General features: G+C 41.0%; 1 protein-coding gene across 18 annotated transcripts in view; it reads right to left on the reverse strand.

The window, feature by feature from the left end:
* The window catches only part of Adam22 (ADAM metallopeptidase domain 22), a 259,361-nt gene that overhangs the window by 44,285 nt on the left and 193,517 nt on the right, over window positions 1-21,559 (reverse strand). For all 18 annotated transcript variants that reach the window (XM_085836417.1, XM_085836408.1, XM_085836416.1 and 15 more), the window contains 7 exons: window positions 19,086-19,185; window positions 17,178-17,249; window positions 16,877-16,969; window positions 14,772-14,852; window positions 12,864-12,914; window positions 12,589-12,652; window positions 2,483-2,588 (listed from right to left, as the gene is read on the reverse strand). In XM_085836417.1, the coding sequence (XP_085692543.1) occupies window positions 2,483-2,588; window positions 12,589-12,652; window positions 12,864-12,914; window positions 14,772-14,852; window positions 16,877-16,969; window positions 17,178-17,249; window positions 19,086-19,185 (567 nt within the window). The remainder of the gene's footprint in view (window positions 1-2,482; window positions 2,589-12,588; window positions 12,653-12,863; window positions 12,915-14,771; window positions 14,853-16,876; window positions 16,970-17,177; window positions 17,250-19,085; window positions 19,186-21,559) is intronic.

Genomic DNA, 21,559 nt, shown 5'->3' on the forward strand with positions numbered 1-21,559 from the left:
GGACACTAGAAACTTCCAAACACTAGGGATTCGAGAGGCTCCCAGAAGCCAATAGATGGCATTATCTGAAATGCCCAACAGCAGGGTGACAGAACCTGAAGAGACCACTTCCAGTAGATATAGGCACATCCCCCAGTTGAGCAATAGGGCCACCCACGCTGTGCTGGCTAGTTTTGTGTCAACTTGACACAGGCTGGAGTTATCACAGAGAAAGGAGCTTCAGTTGGGGAAATGCCTCCATGAGATCCAACTGTGGGGCATTTTTTTCAATTAGTGATCAAGTGGGGAAGGGCCCTTGTGGGTGGGACCATCTCTGGGCTGGTAGTCTTCGGTTCTATAAGAGAGCAGGCTGAGCAAGCCAGGGGAAGCAAGCCAGTAAGAACATCCCTCCGTGGCTTCTGCATCAGCTCCTGCTTCCTGACCTGCTTGAATTCCAGTCCTGACTTCCTTTAGTGATGAACAGCAGTATGGAAGTGTAAGCTGAATAAACCCTTTCCTCCCCAACTTGCTTCTTGGTCATGATGTTTGTGCAGGAAGAGAAACCCTGACTAAGACAAATTGGTACCGGCATAGTGGGGTATTCCTGTGACAACCTGACCATGTTTTGGGGAGGACTGTGGAAGGACTTTGGAACTTTAGGCTAGAAGATCCATTTGGTGTTAAGAGCTCTGTGGGATGCTGTGTAGGAGCTTGGAAGATAATGCTGAGAACAGTGCAGAAGATGGAGGCCTGGCTTGTGAAATTTCAGAGGGAAGATTAAAGACTGTTTTCAGGGCCATTGCTATTTTGATTGTGAAGATTCTGTGGTTCTGGTTAACTAGGGCTGAAGAATCAGCTGTGATTAACAAGATACCAGAACTACTAAAGTGAAACTTTTTACATTACTGGGACTGTTAATGCTGGTTAGCTGGAGCTAAGAAATTAGTGGTGATTAAGAAGAGACCAGCATCACTGAGGTGACATCTTCTGGGAAGTGTTTTCTGAGAGCACAGAGGCTGTGTTCCAGAGATAACCAAGGTTTTACTTCGTGCTGCAGCAGGACTTGGTAATGTGTAAGGGTCACCCATGTGGTACAGGTTTTGAAGGCATGAAGGGGTCATGCAGAGCAGCTGAGGCTCAGCACTGTGAGAGGCCATGGAAGGCCATTGGTGAAGTTGCAGCATCAGTTGCAACTGATGGCCCAGGACTGAAGGTGTCATGCAGAGTTTGTAGATGCCAGTACCATGATATGGCCACCAAGGACAGCAGCAGAAGTGGAGTGCAGGCATCTGGAGCCTAGAGGATGAGGTGTGTGCTACAAAGGGCATGGCTGGAGAAGTGACCCAAGCCCTTGGAGGAATCCAGAAGATCATGAGTGGATCCCAGACATTGGACAGTTGGATTTGATTTTGCTTTTCATTGTGACTGTGCCCTTTTGTTTTTCCCTCTTAAAGGAAGTATTTTAGTGGAACCAACAGTTAAGAGACTTTGAATCTTTAAAAGACTTCGAATTTTAAAAGCTATTGGATATTTTAGAGGGATTGAACTTTTAATATGTAAAGACTGTGGAACTTTTAACATTTAGATCTTGGGGATGAGTAAGAAAGTAAGGGTTGAGGCTTACTAGTGACATGTTTGTGTGTCAAGTTGACAAGGGGTCAATTGTACTGGCTAGTTTTGTGTCAACTTGACACAGACTGGAGTTATCACAGAGAAAGGAGCTTCAGTTGAGGAAATGTCTCCATGATATCCAGCTGTGGGGCATTTTCTCAATTAGTGATCAAGGGGGAAAGGCCCCTGGTGGGTGGGACCATCTCTGGGCTGGCAGTCTTGGGTTCTATAAGAGAGCAGGCTGAGCAAGCCAGGGGAAACAAGCCAGTAAAGAACATCCCTTCATGGCCTCTGCATCAGCTCCTGCTTCCTGACCTGCTTGAATTCTAGTCCTGACTTTAGTGATGAACAGCAATGTGGAAGTGTAAGCTGAATAAACCCTTTCCTCCCCAACTGCTTCTTGGTCATGATGTTTTGTCCAGGAATAGAAACCCTGACTAAGAAACACAACCATCTCAAAAATTTTAAAGCCAAATTGTTCCTGTCTAAAGAAAATGCAGGGAAAAAAAATAGAGCAGAGATTAAAGGAAGAAAGGCCATCCAGAGACTGCCTGCCTTGGGATCCATTGCATCTACAGCTAATTCACTCAGCAGCATTGGGTATGTGGCTTCAATCTTCCTCAATCTTGAGGTACTGGGAGGGACAGTCTAGGTGAGAGAGAGTAGTAACTACCAGGAGAACCTTCAGGTTATCCTTATACAAGGACCCTAAGAAAGAGGTCCGGGCCCATGCCAAGAACTGGGGTCTTTTGTGATGCTGGGGCTCTGGGCAAGGATGAGGAGCATAGACTGGAGAGCATGCTTCATTAAAGTTCCCAAACAGGAATATCTCACTTGGAACATATGCTTGTAAACTGAATGACGAATGACCTCTGGGTTCGTGAGCACTCACCGTTTGTTGCACTGTGTCCACGTGTCCTTGTCTTTCCCACAGTTACCCTTCTCCGTCCCCTCAATGTTCAGTTTCTCATAGCAGTACCTGTCAGATGCTGTCACCTCTGAAGCAGAAAAGAACTGTATATCAGTGATGGAGGTAACATGGGACATGGCAGTAAGGAGCCGCGCCCACTCTAGTGTTAGCAATGACAAAAACAGAAATTGTACCACCACTTACAAAGACACAGTGTGGGTACATCTTCTGTGGAACCTTATTTGAATTAGAAGAGCAAGCACATGTAGGCCCGTGAGGGGAGTTAGACTGCAGGCTGAGAGAATATCCCCAGGATCTGGCTCTATGTAGGGGATGATACTAACCTGAGTACATATTTTAACCACAGCACCTGATGCATAAGTTCTCAATCACAAACATTAATAAAAAGGGCAGTATTACTCAAATACTGTGCAGTATAATTGAATTCAAGAAAGAGCAGCATAACTTTTAGCTTGCTTACTAATTCTTAACTGCTATAAGAAATACTTTTCTTGTGCTTTGAGATGATACTGAGTTTATGCAGTCTTTGAAAGGCAAGTGGAACTTTAAGGTACTCCAGCATTTTTACTGATTTTTGCCTTTTCTGAAGCCAGTGTATCAGAGATACCTGCTAGAACTAAATGATTTTCCAGCCAGTCAGGATAAGCCTATCAGTTCAGCAACTGGGAGATGGAGACAGGAGGATTAGGGGTCCAAGATCATCCTCTGTTCCACAGGAGATTCCATGCTAGCCTAGGCTACATGAAATCCTATTTGAAAACAAACAAACAAACAAATATTAACAAAGACTTTTGTAAACTAATCAAATGCTGATTGGTGATACAAGTTAAATATTGCTAATCCAAAAGTCTGAAGTGCTTCATGTTTCAAGACATTTTAAGAGCTAATAAGATACCATAAGTAGAAAATGCCACAACCATATCCTGAAGATATGGTGCAGTGAGTAAGAGAATGCACTGTGAAAGCATGGGGACTTGGGTTTGAATCATGAAGAAAGTCAAGAATGGGCATACGTGTGCCTATAGACCCAGAGTCATGGGGTAGAGACAGGAGGATTGCTGGGGCTTGCTAGATGTCAGCTTGGCTCCTGGTTCAGTGGGAGATAGAGGAAGACACCCGATATGGTGCCCTCCTCTGCCTTCTGTGAGTGCACAGGCATGCACACATGCTCATATACAATACCTAACCACACAAATCACACACTTGAACACCCACACATACTCACACTCATGTTACATATACATTAAAAAAGAAATGCCCTGATATAATATAAAAACTCTCAGTAAAAATGCAGGTGCACTGGGCATGGTAGCACACGCCTTTAATCTCAGCACTCAGGAGGCAGAGGCAGGCAGATTGCTGAGTTTGAGGCCAGTCTGGTCTACAAAGTGAGTTCCAGGACAGCCAGTGCTATACAGAGAAACCCTGTCTAGAAACCAAAAAAAAAAAAAAAAAAAAAAAAGCAGATGCATTCAGATTTTTTTAATTGGGTATTTATTTCATTTACATTTCCAATGCTATCCCCAAAGTCCCCCACAGGCTTCCCAACCCACTCCCCCACTCCTCCACTCCCACTTCTTGGCCCTGTCGAGACCATCAAGTGACCATAGGTGTGTGGGTTCATTTCTGGGTCATCAATTCTATTCCATTGGTCTATTTGTCTGTCACTATACCAGTACCATGCAGTTTTTATCACAATTGCTCTGTAGTAAAGCTTTAGGTCCGGCATGGTGATTCCACCAGAGGTTCTTTTATCCTTGAGAAGAATTTTTGCTATCCTAGGTTTTTTGTTATTCCAGACGAATCTGCCGATTGCCCTTTCTTTTCTTTTTTTTTAATTTATTTTTTTATTAGGTATTTTCCTCGTTTACATTTTCAATGCTATCCCAAAAGTCCCCCATACCCACCCCCCCAATCCCCTACCCTCCCACTCCCCCTTTTTGGCCCAGGGGTTCCCCTGTACTGGGGCATATAAAGCTTGCAAGTCCAATGGGCCTCTCTTTGCAGTGATGGCCGACTAGACCATCTTTTGATACATATGCAGCTAGAGACAAGAGCTCCGGGGTACTGGTTAGTTCATATTGTTGTTCCACCTATAGGGTTGCAGTTCCCTTTAGCTCCTTGGTTAATTTCTCTAGCTTCTCTATTGGGGGCCCTGTGATCCATCCAGTAGCTAGCTGATTTTGAGCATCCACTTCTGTGTTTACCAGGCCCCAGCATAGTCTCACAAGAAACAGCCATATCTGGGTCCTTATAGCAATATCTTGCTAGTGTATGCAATGGTGTCAGCATTTGGAAGCTGATTATGGGATCGATCCCCGGATATGGCAGTTTCTAGATGGTCCATCTTTTCGTCTCAGCTCCAAACTTTGTCTCTGTAACCCCTTCCATGGGTGTTTTGTTCCCAATTCTAAGAAGGGGCAAAGTGTCCACACTTTGGTCTTCGTTCTTCTTGAGTTTCATGCGTTTAGCAAATTGTATCTTATATCTTGGGTATTCTAAATTTCTGGGGTAATATTCACTTATCAGTGAGTACATATTGTGAGAGTTCTTTTGTGATTGGGTTACCTCACTCAGGATGATGCCCTGTAGGGCCATCCATTTGCCTAGGAATTTCATAAATTCATTCTTTTTAATAGCTGAGTAGTACTCCATTGTGTAAATGTACCACATTTTCTGTATCCATTCCTCTGTTGAGGGGCATCTGGGTTCTTTCCAGCTTCTGGCTATTATAAATAAGGCTGCTATGAACATAGTGGAACATGTGTCCTTCTTATCGGTTGGAACATAGTCTGGATATATGCCCAGGAAAGGTATTGCTAGATCCTCTGGTAGTACTATGTCCAATTTTCTGAGGAACCGCCAGACTGATTTCCAGAGTGGTTGTACAAGCTTGCAATCCCACCAACAATGGAGGAGTGTTCCTCTTTCTCCACATCGTTGCTAGCATCTGCTGTCACCTGAAATTTTGATCTTAGCCATTCTGACTGGTGTGAGGTGGAATCTCAGGGTTGTTTTCATTTGCACTTCCCTGATGATTAAGGATGTTGAACATTTTTTCAGGTGCTTCTCAGCCATTCGGTATTCCTCAGGTGAGAATTCTTTGTTCAGCACTGAGCCCCATTTTTAATGGGGTTATTTGATTTTATGGAGTCCACCTTCCTGAGTTCTTTATATATATTGGATATTAGTCCCCTATCTGATTTAGGATAGGTAAAGATCCTTTCCCAACCTGTTGGTGGCCTTTTTGTCTTATTGACGGTGTCTTTGACCTTGCAGAAGCTTTGCAATTTTATGAGGTCCCATTTGTCGATTCTAGATCTTACAGCACAAGCCATTGCTGTTCTATTCAGGAATTTTTCCCCTGTACCCATATCTTCGAGGCTTTTCCCTACTTTCTCCTCTATAAGTTTCAGTGTCTCTGGTTTTATGGGGAGTTCCTTAATCCACTTAGATTTGACCTTAGTACAAGGAGATAGAAATGGATCAATTCGCATTTTTCTACATGATAACCGCCAGTTGTGCCAGCACCATTTGTTGAAAATGCTGTCTTTTTTCCACTGGATGGTTTTAGCTACCTTGTCAAAGATCAAGTGACCATAGGTGTGTGGGTTCATCTCTGGGTCTTCAATTTTGTTCCATTGGTCTACTTGTCTCTCACTATACCAATACCATGCAGTTTTTATCACAAATGCTCTATATTGCCCTTTTTAATTCATTGAAGAATTGAGTTGGAATTTTGATGGGGATTGCATGAATCTGTAGACTGCTTTTGGCAAGATAGCCATTTTTACTATATTGATCCTGCCAATCCATGAGCATGGGAGATCTTTCATTCTTCTGAGATCTTCTTTAATTTCTTTCTTCAGAGACTTGAAGTTCTTTTTTTTTAAATTTTTAATATTTTTTATTACGTATTTTCCTCAGTTACATTTCCAATGCTATCCCAAAAGGCCCCCATACCCTCCTTCCCACTTCCCTACCCACCCATTCCCATTTTTTTTGGCCCTGGCATTCCCCTGTACTGGGGCATATAAAGTTTGTGTGTCCAATGGGCCTCTCTTTCAAGTGATGGCTGACTAGGCCATCTTTTGATACATATGCAGCTAGAGTCAAGAACTCCGGGGTACTGGTTAGTTCAAAATGTTGTTCCACCTATAGGGTTGCAGAACCCTTTAGCTCCTTCAGTACTTTCTCTAGCTCCTCCATTGGGAGCCCTGTGATCCATACACTAGCTGACTGTTCTTATCGTACAGATTTTTCACTTCCTTAGATAGAGTCACGCCAAGGTATTTTATATTATTTGTGACTATTGAGAAGGGTGTTGTTTCCCTAATTTCTTTCTCAACCTGTTTATCCTTTGTGTAGAGAAAGGCCATTGACTTGTTTGAGTTAATTTTATATCCAGCTACTTCACTGAAGCTATTTATCAGGCTTAGGAGTTCTCTGGTGAATTTTTAGGGTCACTTATATATAGTATCATATCATCTGCAAAAAGTGATAATTTGACTTCTTCCATTCCAGTTTGTATCCCCTTGATCTCCTTTTGTTGTCGAATTGCTCTGGCTAGGACTTCAAATACAATGTTGAGTAGGTAGGGAGAAAGTGGGCAGCCTTGTCTAGTCCCTGATTTTAGTGGGATTGCTTCCAGCTTCTCACCATTTACTTTGATATTGGCTACTGGTTTGCTGTAGATTGCTTTTATCATGTTTAGGTATGGGCCGTGGATTCCTGATCTTTCCAAGACTTTGATCATGAATGGGTGTTGGATTTTGTCAAATGCTTTCTCCGCATCTAAGGAGATGATCATGTGGTTTTTGTCTTTGAGTTTGTTTATATACTGGATTACATTGATGGATTTCCATATATTGAACCATCCCGGCATCCCTGGGATGAAAACTACTTGGTCAGAATGGATGATTGTTTTGATGTGTTCTTGGATTCGGTTAGAGAGAATTTTATTGAGTATTTTTGCATCGATATTCATAAGGGAAATTGGTCTAAATTTCTCTATCTTTGTTGGGTCTTTTTGTGGTTTAGGTATCAGAGTAATTGTGGCTTCATAGAATAAGTTGGGTAGGGTACCTTCTGTTTCTATTTTGTGGAATACTTTGTGAAGAACTAGGATTAGATCTTCTTTGAAGGTCTGATAGAACTCTGCACTAAACCCATCTGGTCCTGGGTTTTTTTTGGCTGGGAGACTATTAATGACTGCTTCTATTTCTTTAGGGGATATAGGATTGTTTAGATCATTAATCTGATCTTGATTTAACTTTGTTACCTGGTATCTGTCTAGAAACTTGTCCATTTCATCCAGGTTCTTCAGTTTTGTTGAGTATAGCCTTTTGTAGAAGGATCTGATGGTGTTTTGGATTTCTTCAGGATCTGTTGTTATGTCTCCCATTTCATTTCTGATTTTATTAATTAGGATGCTTTCCCTGTGTCCTCTAGTGAGTCTGGCTAAGGGTTTATCTATCTTGTTGATTTTCTCATAGAACCATCTCCTCGTTTGGTTGATTCTTTGAAAAGTTCTCTTGTTTCCACTTGGTTGATTTCGCCCATGAGTTTGATTATTTCCTGCTCTGTACTCCTCTGGGGTGAATTTGCTTCCTTTTGTTCTAGAGCTTTTAGGTGTGTTGTCAAGCTGCTAATGTGTGCTCTCTCTAGTTTCTTTTTGGAGGCACTCAGAGCTATGAGTTTTCCTCTTAGAAATGCTTTCATTGTGTCCCATAAGTTTGGGTATGTTTTGGCTTCATTTTCATTAAACTCCAAAAAGTCCTTAATTTCTTTCTTTATTCCTTCCTTGACCAAGGTCTCATTGAGAAGAGTGTTTTTCAGTTTCCATGTGAATGTTGGCTTTCTATTATTTATTTTGTTATTGAAGATCAGCCTTAGTCCATGGTGATCTGATAGGATGCATGGGACAATTTCAATATTTTTGTATCTGTTGAGGCTTGTTTTGTGACCAATTATGCGGTCAATTTAGGAGACGGTACCATGAGGTGCTGAGAAGAAGGCATATCCTTTTGTTTTAGGATAAAATGTTCTGGAGATATCTGTTAGATCCATTTGTTTCATAACTTCTGTTAGTTTCACTGTGTCCCTGTTTAGTTTCTGCTTCCCTGATCTGTCCATTGATGAAAGTGGTATGTTGAAGTCTCCCACTATTATTGTGTGAGGTGCAATGTGTGCTTTGAGCTTTACTAAAGTTTCCTTAATGAATGTGGCTGCCCTTGTATTTGGAGCATAGATATTCAGAATTGAGAGTTCCTCTTGGATGATCTTACCTTTGATGAGTATGAAGTGCCCCTCCTTGTCTTTTTTGATGACTTTGCTTTAGAACTCGATTTTATTAGATATTAAAATGGCTACTCCAGCTTGTTTCCTCAGACCATTTACTTGGAAAATTGTTTTCCAGCCTTTCATTCTGAGGTAGTGTCTATCTTTTTCCCTGAGATGAGTTTCCTGTAAGCAGCAAAATGCTGGGTTCTGTTTGTGTAGCCAGTCTGTCAGTGTATGTCTTTTTATTGGGGAGATGAGTCCATAGATATTAAGAGATACTAAGGAAAAATAATTGTTCCTTCCTATTATTTCTGTTGTTAAAGTTGACATTCTGTTTTCTTGGTTGTGTTCTTTTAGGTTTGTTGAGGGATTACCTTCTTGGTTTTTCTAGGATGTGGTTTCAGTCCTTGTATTGGTTTTTTTCTGTTATTATCCTTTTAAGGGTGGGATTCGTGGAAAGATAATGTGTGAATTTGGCTCTGTCCTGGAATACTTTGGTTTCTCCATCTAAGGTAATTGAAAGTTTGGCTGGGTATAGTAGCCTGGGCTGGCATTTGTGTTTTCTTAGTGTCTGTATAACATCTGTCCAGGTTCTTCTGGCTTTCATAGTCTCTGGTGAAAAATCTGGTGTGATTCTGATAGGCTTGCCTTTATATGTTACTTGACCTTTTTCCCTTACTGCTTTTAATATTCTATCTTTATTTAGTGCATTTGTTTTCTGATTATTATGTGTCGGGAGGAATTTCTTTTCTGGTCCAGTCTATTTGGAGTTCTGTAGGCTACTTGTATGTTCATGGGCATGTCTTTCTTTAGGTTTTGGAAGTTTTCTTCTATAGTTTTGTTGAAGATATTTGCTGGCCCTTTGAGTTGAAAATCTTCATTCTCATCTACTCCTATTATCCATAGGTTTGGTATTCTTATTGTGTCCTGGATTTCCTAGATGTTTTGAGTTATGATCTTTTTGCATTTTGCATTTTCTTTGATTGTTGGGCTGATGTTCTCTATGGAATCTTTTGCACCTGAGATTCTCTCTTCCATCTCTTGTATTCTGTTGCTGATGCTCGCATCTATGGTTTCAGATTTCTTTCTTAGGGTTTCTATCTCCAGCATTGCCTCACTTTGGGTTTTCTTTATTGTGTCTACTTCCCTTTTTAGGACTTGGATGGTTTCAATCAATTCCATCACCTGTTTGGTCGTGTTTTCCTGCAATTCTTTAAAGGATTTTTGTGCTTCCTCTTTAATGTCTTCTACCTGTTTAGCAATGGTCTCCTTTATTTCTTTGAGTGAGTTATTAAAGTCCTTCTTGATGTCCTCTAGCATCACCATGAGATATGCTTTTAAATCCGGGTCTAGCTTTTCGAGTGTGTTGGGGTGCCCTGGACTGGGCGAGGAGGGAGGGCTGGGTTCAGATGATGGTGAGTGGTCTTGGTTTCTGTTAGTAAGATTCTTATGTTTACCTTTCGCCATCTTGTAATCTCTGGAGTTAGTTGTTATAGTTGTCTCTGTTTAGAGATTGTTCCTCTGGTGATTCTGTTAGCCTCTATCAGCAGACCTGGGAGATTAGCTCTCTCCTCTGAGTTTCAGTGGTCAGAGCACTCTCTGCAGGCAAGCTCTCCTCTTACAGGGAAGGTGCACAGATATCTGGCGTTCGGACCTCCCTCCTGGCCGAAAATGAAGGCCCACAACAGGACCTGTCCTTGAAGTTGTGTTGCTTCAGCCTGTTACAGAAGCTGTTAGCTTCTGTAGTGCGCACTCTCACCTGCACAGACTAGTCTCGGAGGTATCCAGGAACCAAGGTGGCTCCCCCAGGTGCTCATACAAAGCCCTCCTGGGCCAGGCGGACACCTATCTTCTGGCCAGGAAGGTGCCTGAATGTCTGGAGTCTGAAAAGTGGGCTGCCTCAGAAGCTCTGTGGCTCCTGCCTGTTCCAGAAGCTGTTAGCTTCTGTAGTCCACACTCTCACCTGTGCTGACTACTTTTGGTGAAGTCCCGTATCCAAGATCGCATTAAGAATATTAAAAATATTATATAAAATTAACCTCATGATATATGCGTGTGTGTGTGTGTGTGTGTGTGTGTGTGTGTGTCACAAATGAACTGCATACTGGATTGCATCTCATTACCTATAAACAAGTATTCCGTGATATAAAATTCCACAATCTTCATAATTCTGATACCAGGCATTTCAAATAAGAGATACTCGAGCTGTACATATTACACAACAGCTGATTATATTGCTAGTTTCTCACCTGTTTTGTTCAAACAGCAGAAACAAAAATAGCATCCCTTTATTTAGAGTACAAACCTGCCTGACTAAATTTTCTCCTTATCTCAATGCTTCTCAAGACATTCAGAGACCAAGGTCCTTTCCTAAAAGGACTGCAGCTACTGACTATGATAGCTAAGACTGTGATTCATTTTATAGCTTTTGCTAGTACAAATTATCTTTTGGTTTCCATAATTTTTTATTGGGTATTTATTTCAATTACATTTCCAATGCTATCCCAAAAGTCCCCCACCCGCTCCCCCACCCACTCCCTTACCCACCCACTCCCACTTCTTGGCCCTGGTGTTCCCCTGTACTGAGGCATATAAAGTTTGCACGACCAATGGGCCTCTCTTGCTATTGATGGCCTACAAGGCCATCTTCTGATACATATGCAGCTAGAGACACGAGCTCCAGGGAGGGTATTGATTAGTTCATATTGTTGTTCCACCTATAGGATTGCAGATCCCTTCAGCTCCTTGAGTACTTTTCCTATCTCCCCCATTGGGGGCCCTGTGATCCATCCAATAGCTGACTGTGAGCATCCACTTCTGTGTTTGCCAGGCCCTGGCATAGTCTCACAAGAGACAGCCATATCTGGGTCCTTTTAGCAAAATCTTGCTAGACAAATTATCTTTCAAAAGAATTTTTCAATAGTGCAGGGATGTGTCCTGTAATCACAGCACTTGGGCAGCTGAGGCAAGCTTACAAATTCAAGGTCTGACTGGCCAAGGTATGTGGCTGGACTACATAGTAACACTACCTGAAAAAAACAAAAATAAAAACAAAAACAAGAAAAGAAAAAACAAAACAAAAAAAACTTTTTCAAGGGTTTAGACCAAAAACATGTTCTAAAACTTTTGGCTATTAATTCTGTGAAAAATATTTAATACAAACTTTAAATACAAATTTAGATTCTGTAAATATAAGTACTAATATTTAGATAAAAATGGTAAATATTCTCCCTTAAAACCCTGACAGATTTTAAAAAGAATAACTTTAACATTTCTGTTCTTTACAGGTGAGGTACTTCAGTAAAAGGTCACCTATAACTAAGAAGGCCAGTTGGCAGTTAAAGAAGATAGTAGACAGGGAAAAAGCAACTATTTAACATGCTTAGGTCGAAGGCAAGGATATCCTACCTAGAGACCATGTCCATCCCATATGGCTATACAAGGCCATATGGGATCTTCTGCTGAGGGCACTCAGCTGAGGAGCTGCAATCAAGACTGCTCTATTCTCCAAGCTGTTCACCAGGTGGGTTTGCCTGCCTGGCAGCAAAGGCATCCACTGTCTCATCACAGGCACTGCCAACTAGCCAGAAACTATGGGGCCCTGGCTTCTCAAAGAGGATGCCTTTCTCTAATTTCTAAAAAAGTGTTCCTACCCAGTCTTGCAGTGGGTTTGAGAAGCTCCCAGTTATGAAATGGTCAACAATTTACTTCTAAGGACACCCATGTGTCCTTCAAAGAGTGTGCCAATGCCGTGTGGAAAACAATCAAGCCACGTGACTACTTACTTTGCCCCCAGATGTATTTGCATTGTCTATCTCTGGTTTTACATCTTCCTCCAAAGCAAATTCCCTAAAATGAGAAAATGAACGGCCGTCAGTGGTAACAACATCTGCTACGCTACACAATGGGAAAAGGGCATACAGTTGGGGAACATGGCACATGAGTGTTGTCATCTGAATTGATTGTGACCCTTTCAAACTGATCTTACTGAGATACAATTTTCATATTTTTTTTTCATGCTGGCACCCATGGAAATTTCAGGTAAAAATGAGTGGCTTACCTGAGTACCATCACATGAATATCCATCCATTTTATGCACATTGGGGGCACACTAGGAAGAAAAAGAGCAAACTATCACCCAAACTCAGACCAAACATCAGGCTAACCCAATCCTGTTAATGTTCTCATTATATATAATCATGGTTGATAATACACCGATTCCCTTAAACTATACATAAAAGGAGAGGATGAAAAGGAGGTAAGAAGAAATATGCTTAATGAGCATCCTTTGAAAAATATGACATCTACCAGAGGCACAGCTACAGAGCAAAGAACTTACTAGAATGGCTTGGTAGATAACTTGTGCATTAGCACATGTTTCATTCAGATACATGAGTCCCTAGAGCAGGAAATGGGGCTTAAGACAAAAGCCAGGAACAGGTCCCCATTGGAGAAGCCATAAGTCCACTCTCCTGCCTTGTGCCACAGGGAGCAGTATAGCCTTTCACTTAAAGAAAGCCCTGGGAGTACAGAATACAACAGAGAAAGCAAGGGCAGGAAGATAGAGATGAGACCAACTTAAAATGAAATCATCGGAAAATCTGCTATCAATCTTGTTATTTTGTAAGCAAACTTTTCAAATAAAAACAAAAATATTTTTTTAAAAGAAATAAATAAATGGGGAGGGTTCTGTGGGGGGAGGGAAGACTCGAGTCTCTGCGGATATTAATTTTGGGAAAGAATGTTACATTTAATCACATCATCTTTCCTTCAAGTAACTTAAAAATTAGGAAGTACTCTGCTGAGCACACAGCCGGCCTCATACAGTTTATTACTCTGGTGAGAGAAAAACACAGATTATAGTCACTTGGGGAAGATGGTCAGTATAAAAGGACAGGAAAAAGACGCCACAAGAAACCATCCAATGCAGCTATTTTTCTTCTCTAAAACATTCATCTAGCCTTTTCTAAAATCTTGATGTTTAAAATACAAGTAAAAGGTAATGAGATAGTTTCCATTCTGGTTACTTTTATCACGGAAACTTTCTTCTATCATTGATGTATGATTTCATAGATTCCATTTATAATGGATGTAACATAGTAAATGGAGGTTACAGAACAATGCCCTATACTAATCTCTATCAAGGTGTACTGTTTAACCTAACTCAACACAGCACCTCTGTTTGGACTTGAGATTATTTCACAATTCCTGCTTATTTATAATCACATTGATGTAGTATCCTTATGCCTAGGAGCCTTAGTGGTAATTATTGTCATTATTAATGCCACGAGAGCTTAGAAAATTCTGCTAATTACATGGTAAAAAGGGGGAATACTCTTACATAAAGATCTCCTTGTTTCCTTAAAGCAATCATTTTTACCATTATAGACATATCACTTCTTAATCCTCCTTCTCTGGAAGCAAAGAAGTTGGCAGTCCTCGAATGGCAGCATACATCAATTTCAGTTTCTATGGTTTTGTTCAAACAAAACCAGCTCCCAAATCAAAACGTAAACTTCTCTACTAGCCTTGTGTTATCAGGTCACTGGGGAAGGAGAAGATGCCCGCTGTGATGAGTGACCCTCCTGTCCCTTCTTCCCAGCTGTCTTTATTTGTTCGGCTGAAACACAGCCAAGTGTGTGGTTATGTTGTCTCTGCTTCTTGGTGACATCATGTGAGACTTTGCAAAGATGACAATAGAAAAAGATACTGGCCAACAATGATGCGATGCAAGAGCTGGACGCGTGCCTCAGTGACAGAACATGGTAGAAAGGTTTGCTGGCATGCACAAGACCTTGGTTCCATCCCCAATCTCGTACCCCCACACACAGAGATTAGGCGTTGGGCAGAGGGAAGTGTGGTGTGACAGAGACAAGTGACATCTTGCCCGTTTGTATTTCTCTTGCAACACACCAAAGATGTCCCGTTTCCTTTAATTATCATGTGTAGAGTAAGTATTATAAGTTACCTGGCTCGAATTTCCTGAACATATTTCACGAATGTCACAGTCGTTCACTGCCTCTCGGCACACGGTCCCCAGAGGCTGAAACTGAAAAGAACGACATGCTATGTACGAAACTGTGAAAACAGTACAAAAAATCCTCTCGTAGTCCCACATTAAAAGAAAAATGCACACTTAAACTGTTTAAGATGACAGCCTTTACAAAACAGTTACCGAAGCAGCTGCTGTTTTAATAACTGCAATTCTTATAGGCAACGTAACTTCCGCAGTCACCACACATAAGTGTCACAGTATCCTGCAAGAACAGGGTGGAGGGTCAAGGGTGAGTTAGCTCAAGCTCGAGGAATTCCTGCCAAGCGGCCTTTGGATTTGGGCTTGGCCCTTCTTGCTTACCCCTTTATCTAAAAGCTTTTGTTCCCTCTGCTTGCCTCACCTGCGAAGAACTGAAAAGTGAAGCTATGACCACATCACAGTAAAGCTGTTTTCTGCTAAGCTTTCCTTCCCAATCCCCTGCCTCGTCTCTACATATATTTAAATCTTAGTCTTCTACTCTTTTCTACTTTTCTATCATCCATGCCTCTGGCCGGGTCTTGTGGAGTTGCTTGCCTCGTGCTTCTTTGTTTCAAATACTTCAACCTTGAGCCACACTGGATTTACACACAGTCATTTAACTCATTATAACAAAGCAGGACAGGGACAGCTCAAGTTACCAGATGCTGCTTCCCGTTTCACCCCTCTCCTCTTTCCTCTCCAAAATGATGGCATTGGGGACTGGGTTTATCCCCCCACTCGTAGAAACACACACAGCATCCTGCTCCCCGACTCCCTTCTCAGAGCTCTCTAGGTACCTGAGCCAAAATGAAAGAACGAATGGCAGCTGAGAGTGCTTTCAGAGACCTCTTCAGAGATTGCCTGAGACAGAGCAATGGGTTGGAAACAACAGGGACCACTGCTAGCAGAGCACAACTATGCCTCTCCCTAAGCCAGTCTCTGCAGATTCCTTAGCAACCTTAGATCAGAGCAGGTCAACTGTTAAAATCAGGATGATGGAGCCTATTCCAAAAGTGCACTGGTGAGTCTTATCTAAAACAAAGGTATCAAGCAGGGGTGGCTGTGCCCCAAAGGGGACATTTTGGTTGTCATGACAGGGGCAGTTCTTCTAAAAGCTAATGAATGGGTAAACCCCAAGGATGTTGCTAACATCCTATAGAGAACAAGGCACAACCTGACTACAGACAGCTTGTCTTATTCTTATCCAGACCAGAACGTCGGTACCAGCCATGAGATCCAGATTTAAGATGACATGAGTCAAAAGTGTTCATCCCGAAGAGGAGAGCTCCCATGACAGTTTTCTATGCCATCTTCCTTTAACTCATTAAAGCTATCCAATCAGCAACAGTCTTTGAGAGTGCCATGCATGTTCATTTGTCCACTCAACAAACATGAACTGAGAATCTATGCTAGTTACTGTTCAAGTGTGTGGCTCTGCTCCATGAAAACATAAACTAGAGACAGATCGTTCCTAAAGCTCACAAATCACAGAACATTGTTATTATCAGGTAATGAATGAGGAAAGGTAAGCCCTCAGTAACTTTGAATCTTGATGGACAAGTTTAAGTATTTGGAGGTAAGTCAAAAGATGAAATGGGATAGGAAATAAAGATACACTCTCATCTGTTTGTCACTATAGAGTTATCTTATCTAAAACATCCCTCTTGTTCCCTACGTGGCTATTGCTGAAGGCTGAATCAAGCTGGTCAGCAAGAAAGATGACTAAATTGAGCATCTTCTACTCGAAGGCTTGTTAACACCTGGTTCTCTTTAAGGTGCCTGCACCCCAGAGAATCAGGATGGGAAACTAGTCTCTGAGAAGTAAGAGAGTTTAGGCCGTGGCTCTCTCATGTCCTGGTTTTAAGACATTGGGTAAATTACTATTAAGTGGAAATACTAATCAAAGACGCACTTCAGAAGACTTCAGGAGGACCTTGTAGCCGCTGGAAATTCAACCATTTGCTATATGTTAGGGCTATTGGGTTATCTGTGCATAGCCTTACCAGTTTAAGAGTGTGCCTCCCTTTCAACCATTGGCTGCTAATTGGCAAATTATTTACCTTGCACTTTTTACAACAGAGGCCATCACTGCATTGAGAATCCTGGGTCAAGGTGCATTTCTTACAACACTCTGCTCCTTCAAGGGCACATTCCTAAGGAATATAAGCAGGTGTTAAACACTAGAAAATGTTGTCATTTTCCCAAAAGTACCAAGATCCTTTTTCAAGTGAATGTTTGAACTCAACGATAACAATCATGCATCCACAAATCCTTAAAATTTCTAAGATGTAATGCTCCATACTATCTCGAGAGCATGGAGCTAGCGACCTAAAAAGGAACCTCAAAATGACAGGGACTTACTGCAGGGGTGCCACAATCACACTCCTCTCCGGTTTCAATGAAGCCGTTTCCACACTCAGGAGGATCAAGAAGCTGTGGGAAGGAAGCCAAACAGGTCTGAAGTACAGAATCATCAATATCAAAAACTCACAGGGCTAATGGTCCAGTAACACATCTGGTGTATACACTGGCTACTCTCGCTATATTTTTATTTACCTTAGAGAAAAAAGTACAGCTTTAGAACTTGGAACTTTAGAAGATTTAGTACTGTGTATTTACACTACACAATATGTATACCAAGTAGGATATGGTAAATGTCAACAAAATAAAAGATGATCTAGCCATTGACAAAAGCCAGTTTGACATTTAAAGTCCATTTAAAGTAAGAAAGCAGGAAGTCTGGAGTCAGGAATCCTAGCCGACACTCTTAGCACTGGATCAGGAGGTCCGCAACAGTACGGCACATGCTTGCTGTGTGGGGCCCTGGAGTCAACAGCCAAGCATTATAAATGCAATGAAAGAAAACACAAAATGTTGAAATCAGCTTCACAGCAGAGACTTTACTATTTTAAACACCATCAGTGATAGAAGCTGTCCATCTAATTGATCAGCTGATTAATTAAATTACTATGAGGATCAAACCTCGAAAATTTTCACCCGCTAAAATCCCATTATTAATTTTTTTCAGTGGTTAACAGCAACTGCTGCTCTTGTAGAGGACCTGGTCCCACTACCAACACCCAAATGACAGCTCACAATTGTTGGTAACTGTAGTTCTGACAACCTGGAACTCTTCTGGAGTCCTTAGACACAAAGAATGCATGTAGTTCATGTACACACATGCTGACAAAACTCATAAAATTAAAAAAAAAAACAACCTTTAAAAATATTTTTATATTTATACTAACAAGGGGTATTCTCATTTCCCCTTTTAGGATTTAATTTTAATCCTTTCCCACTGTGTGTGCGTGTGCGCGCGTGTGCGTGTGCATGTACATGCCTCTGTGTGTGTGTGTGTGTGTGTGTGTGTGTGTGTGTGTGATGCCTGTGTGTACAGAGCAGCACGTGCTCTTAACTGCAGAGCCATCTTTCCAGCCCGTCAGGCTTTTGTTTTGTTATTTTGTTTTGTTTTAATTAGCTTTGGCTAGCATACACAGAAGTGGGTTTCAGTGTGTCATTTTCAGATGGTATCTCTCTTTTTTCTTTTTCTTTTAAGACAAGGTCTTACTAGAGCCCACATGGCTCTGGCTCGTAGCTCAAGCTGGATTTGAACACATGGTGAGCCTGGTTTCTTAGCTTCCTGAGCGCTGAAATTACAGACATGAGGTTCCCAGCGTCTAAATGTGGTTTATGAACAAAGTTACTTTTAAGTTAGAAAGTGGTCACAAAATTACTATGCCTACAAACCTGTTCAATATAAAATGGGGCTACAACTGTGAACACAGCTTCCCAGAGAACAGTGGTAACAATTCGCTCTTGGAATTAAAGCCAGTTTTGACTTATTCACAAGGAGATTTCTAAACCTATTTTATTTTTTAACTGTCATCATTTTTTTGTCTTTTAAATATAATTTATCCTATGATGACATGTAAATTTAGTACACAATAATTATTACTATTACCTAGCTGTATAATATTAATTTAGAAGTTAACCAAAGTTTTCATGTTACAGAATGAAAATATATACCCACACTTTCATAGCTAGAAAGGACAAAAGAAAACAAAACAAAATCCCCAGTAACTTCTGTCAGCTGGTATACCATCAGAATAACCCCAACGGTCATAGACTAAAGCTGGCCTTGAAATACAAACATGTAACCAATCCGGTGCTCAAATTAAAAGTTCCCTGATGCAGATCCAGCAGACATAAACTGGTGTTTACGACCGTGTGCAATGCTTCATAGGTAATTAGTCTTGATCACTGTATTACCTTGGAAGGCTTGTTGAACAGGCAGGCACCTCCACCACTATTCAGGAAGTCATGATATTCCTCGACGTTGCATTGAGTGAACTTTTTCGGGAGATAGTAGCTGCAGGAGAGCAGACAGTGAGTGCCTCGCTACAGTGTGAGCCTCCCTTGGTCATTTACAAGTCTTACATGTTCAGTGTTAAGATTATACATTCATCAACCATTGTGTCTAAACTCTTCATTTAGCAACATGTACTAGCTGTTCTTTGCTCATTTATTTGCATAGGACCTACAATTTAAACCAGAGACAAGAGACTTCTCTTTCCTAATGAATGAATACTATGCAGCTAGCTACAACTCAAACATCAGAGAATTCTACAAGATTCATAACTTATAACATATGGCCTATAATTTATAATATGTTTCAGGCCATGAAAGTCAAAGAAAGTCTAAGGGAACATTCCAGACTGAAAATAGGTGAAGAAATAAAGCCAAAGGCGACACTGCGTTTCGCAGCTTCGGCTGTAAATGACTTCTCTGGTATAGGGATCCATCCTGGATGTGGAGAAGGGCGGTTCTCCCCACTCCACCATGGCTGGATGGAAGGAGGTACCTGCTGCAGGAAATGTACCCAAACAGTTTGAGGGTGGTGGAGCACCAAACTGGCAGCATATGATTCAGGGAACCAACGGCATCTTTCCTACTGATATTGTGACTTTTGTTAAAGTTTGAAGTTGTTTTGAAATTACATAACAGACAAAAGGTAATAAATGGTCCAGATGGAAAAAGAAAGAGAAAAAATGTCAATATACATTAAGAATCCTCAAAATACACACACCTTTAGACCAGTCATTAGTCATTCGTTGTTGGTAATTTTAGGATTTTTTTCCTTACAAAAATAGCTATAAGCACAAAGATATATGCACAAGCATTTATAGTGACATAATGTAAATAAAAAGAATGTGAAAATACCTTGAATATTATCAACAGAATGGTTAGGTCTTATGAGGCTATGCCAGTGCCTGGCAAACACAGAAGTGGATGCTCACAGTCATCTATTGGATGGAACACAGGGCCCTCAATGAAGGAGCTAAAGAAAGTACCCAAGGAGCTGAAGGGGTCTGCAACCCCATAGGTAGAACAACAATATGAACTAACCAGTACCCCCAGAGCTCATGTCTCTAGCTGCATATGTAGCAGAAGATGACCTAGTCAGCCATCATTGGGAAGAGAGGCCCCTTGCGAAGATCTTATGCCCTAATACAGGGGAATGCCAGGGCCAGGAAGTGGGAGTGGGTGGGCTAGGGAGCAGGGCGAAGGGAGGGTATAGGAGGCTTTGGGGGAATAGCATTTGAAATATAAATAAAAAAAATATCTAAGAAGAAAAGGAAAAAAAAGTGGTTAGGTAAACTAACCACTAGGTAAATAGGAGAGCATGAAGCTGATAATCTCAATTTTGAAAATTGGTTAGGAAATGATGGCTATTCAGTGATAACTGAAAAATGAATATGTGTGTGTGTGTGTGTGTGTGTGTGTGTGTGTGTGTGTGGCAGGAGCCAAAACTCATAAAACAGCAATAAAAAAGGAAATTAATAATTTAATGATAATGTAGCAACTTTTTTTTTTTTTACAAACTATGACTACCACTGGAGAAAGACAATTTTATTTTTACATTTTAAAAAACTGCTTTATATTGAATTTTTATTTAGAAGGAAAACCAACTAAGATAATATTGAGTAGCTTTTATTTATTTATTTTATTTATTATTTTGTGTTTTGAGAAGTGTGTGAGTACATAGTCCACACTTAAAGTGACATCTCATCTCTACTTTGTCAGTGACAGGATGACAGGTATCACTATGCTCTTCCTTACGGGGAACACATGCTATCATGTCTCTCTCCCCAACCTACAAGGACTTATTTGTCCATAGCATAGTTAATATTCATAAGTAAATTATTAGAATTTATTATTATATGCTAAAACTAATTTTAATTTTTTTCTAAAATACTCCACACACCATTTTATTGGGTGTAACTTATCTAAACTACTTTAATTCCCTTACAAGGCTTTCCCAAATCGACAAAGTGTTTGTACCATGAAAAGTCTCTTTCTTCAGCTCCTTCCTTTTCCCTTTCGCTGGCTCCCAGCTGGTCCTCTCACCACATTCCCTTCCAGTCCTCCTGCGTGTCTCTACCAGATCGTCCATTATAAGTAGGACTCTCCAAGTTCCCTATTTTTTCTGCTGCTCAACTGAAACAGTTCCAAACTCCCAAAGTAAAATGTCACTAATTTTCAGTACAGAAGCATTAGCTGTCAAAGTATTATTTGAAGTTAGCCAGGGCAGTACATGCCTCAAATCCAAGACCTCCAGGAATAGAGGCAGGAGGATGATGAATTCAAGGCCAGCATGTGGCACAAGAGACCCTGTCCAATGAGGAGAAGCAATCTATTTGACTTTAGTTCTGCAAAGGTACTCACTAGGGTAACAGCCTATC

This window comes from Mus caroli, unplaced genomic scaffold (genome assembly GCF_978045245.1).
Source record: "Mus caroli unplaced genomic scaffold, Mus_caroli_1 scaffold_4, whole genome shotgun sequence".
Classification (NCBI taxonomy): Eukaryota; Metazoa; Chordata; class Mammalia; order Rodentia; family Muridae; genus Mus; species Mus caroli.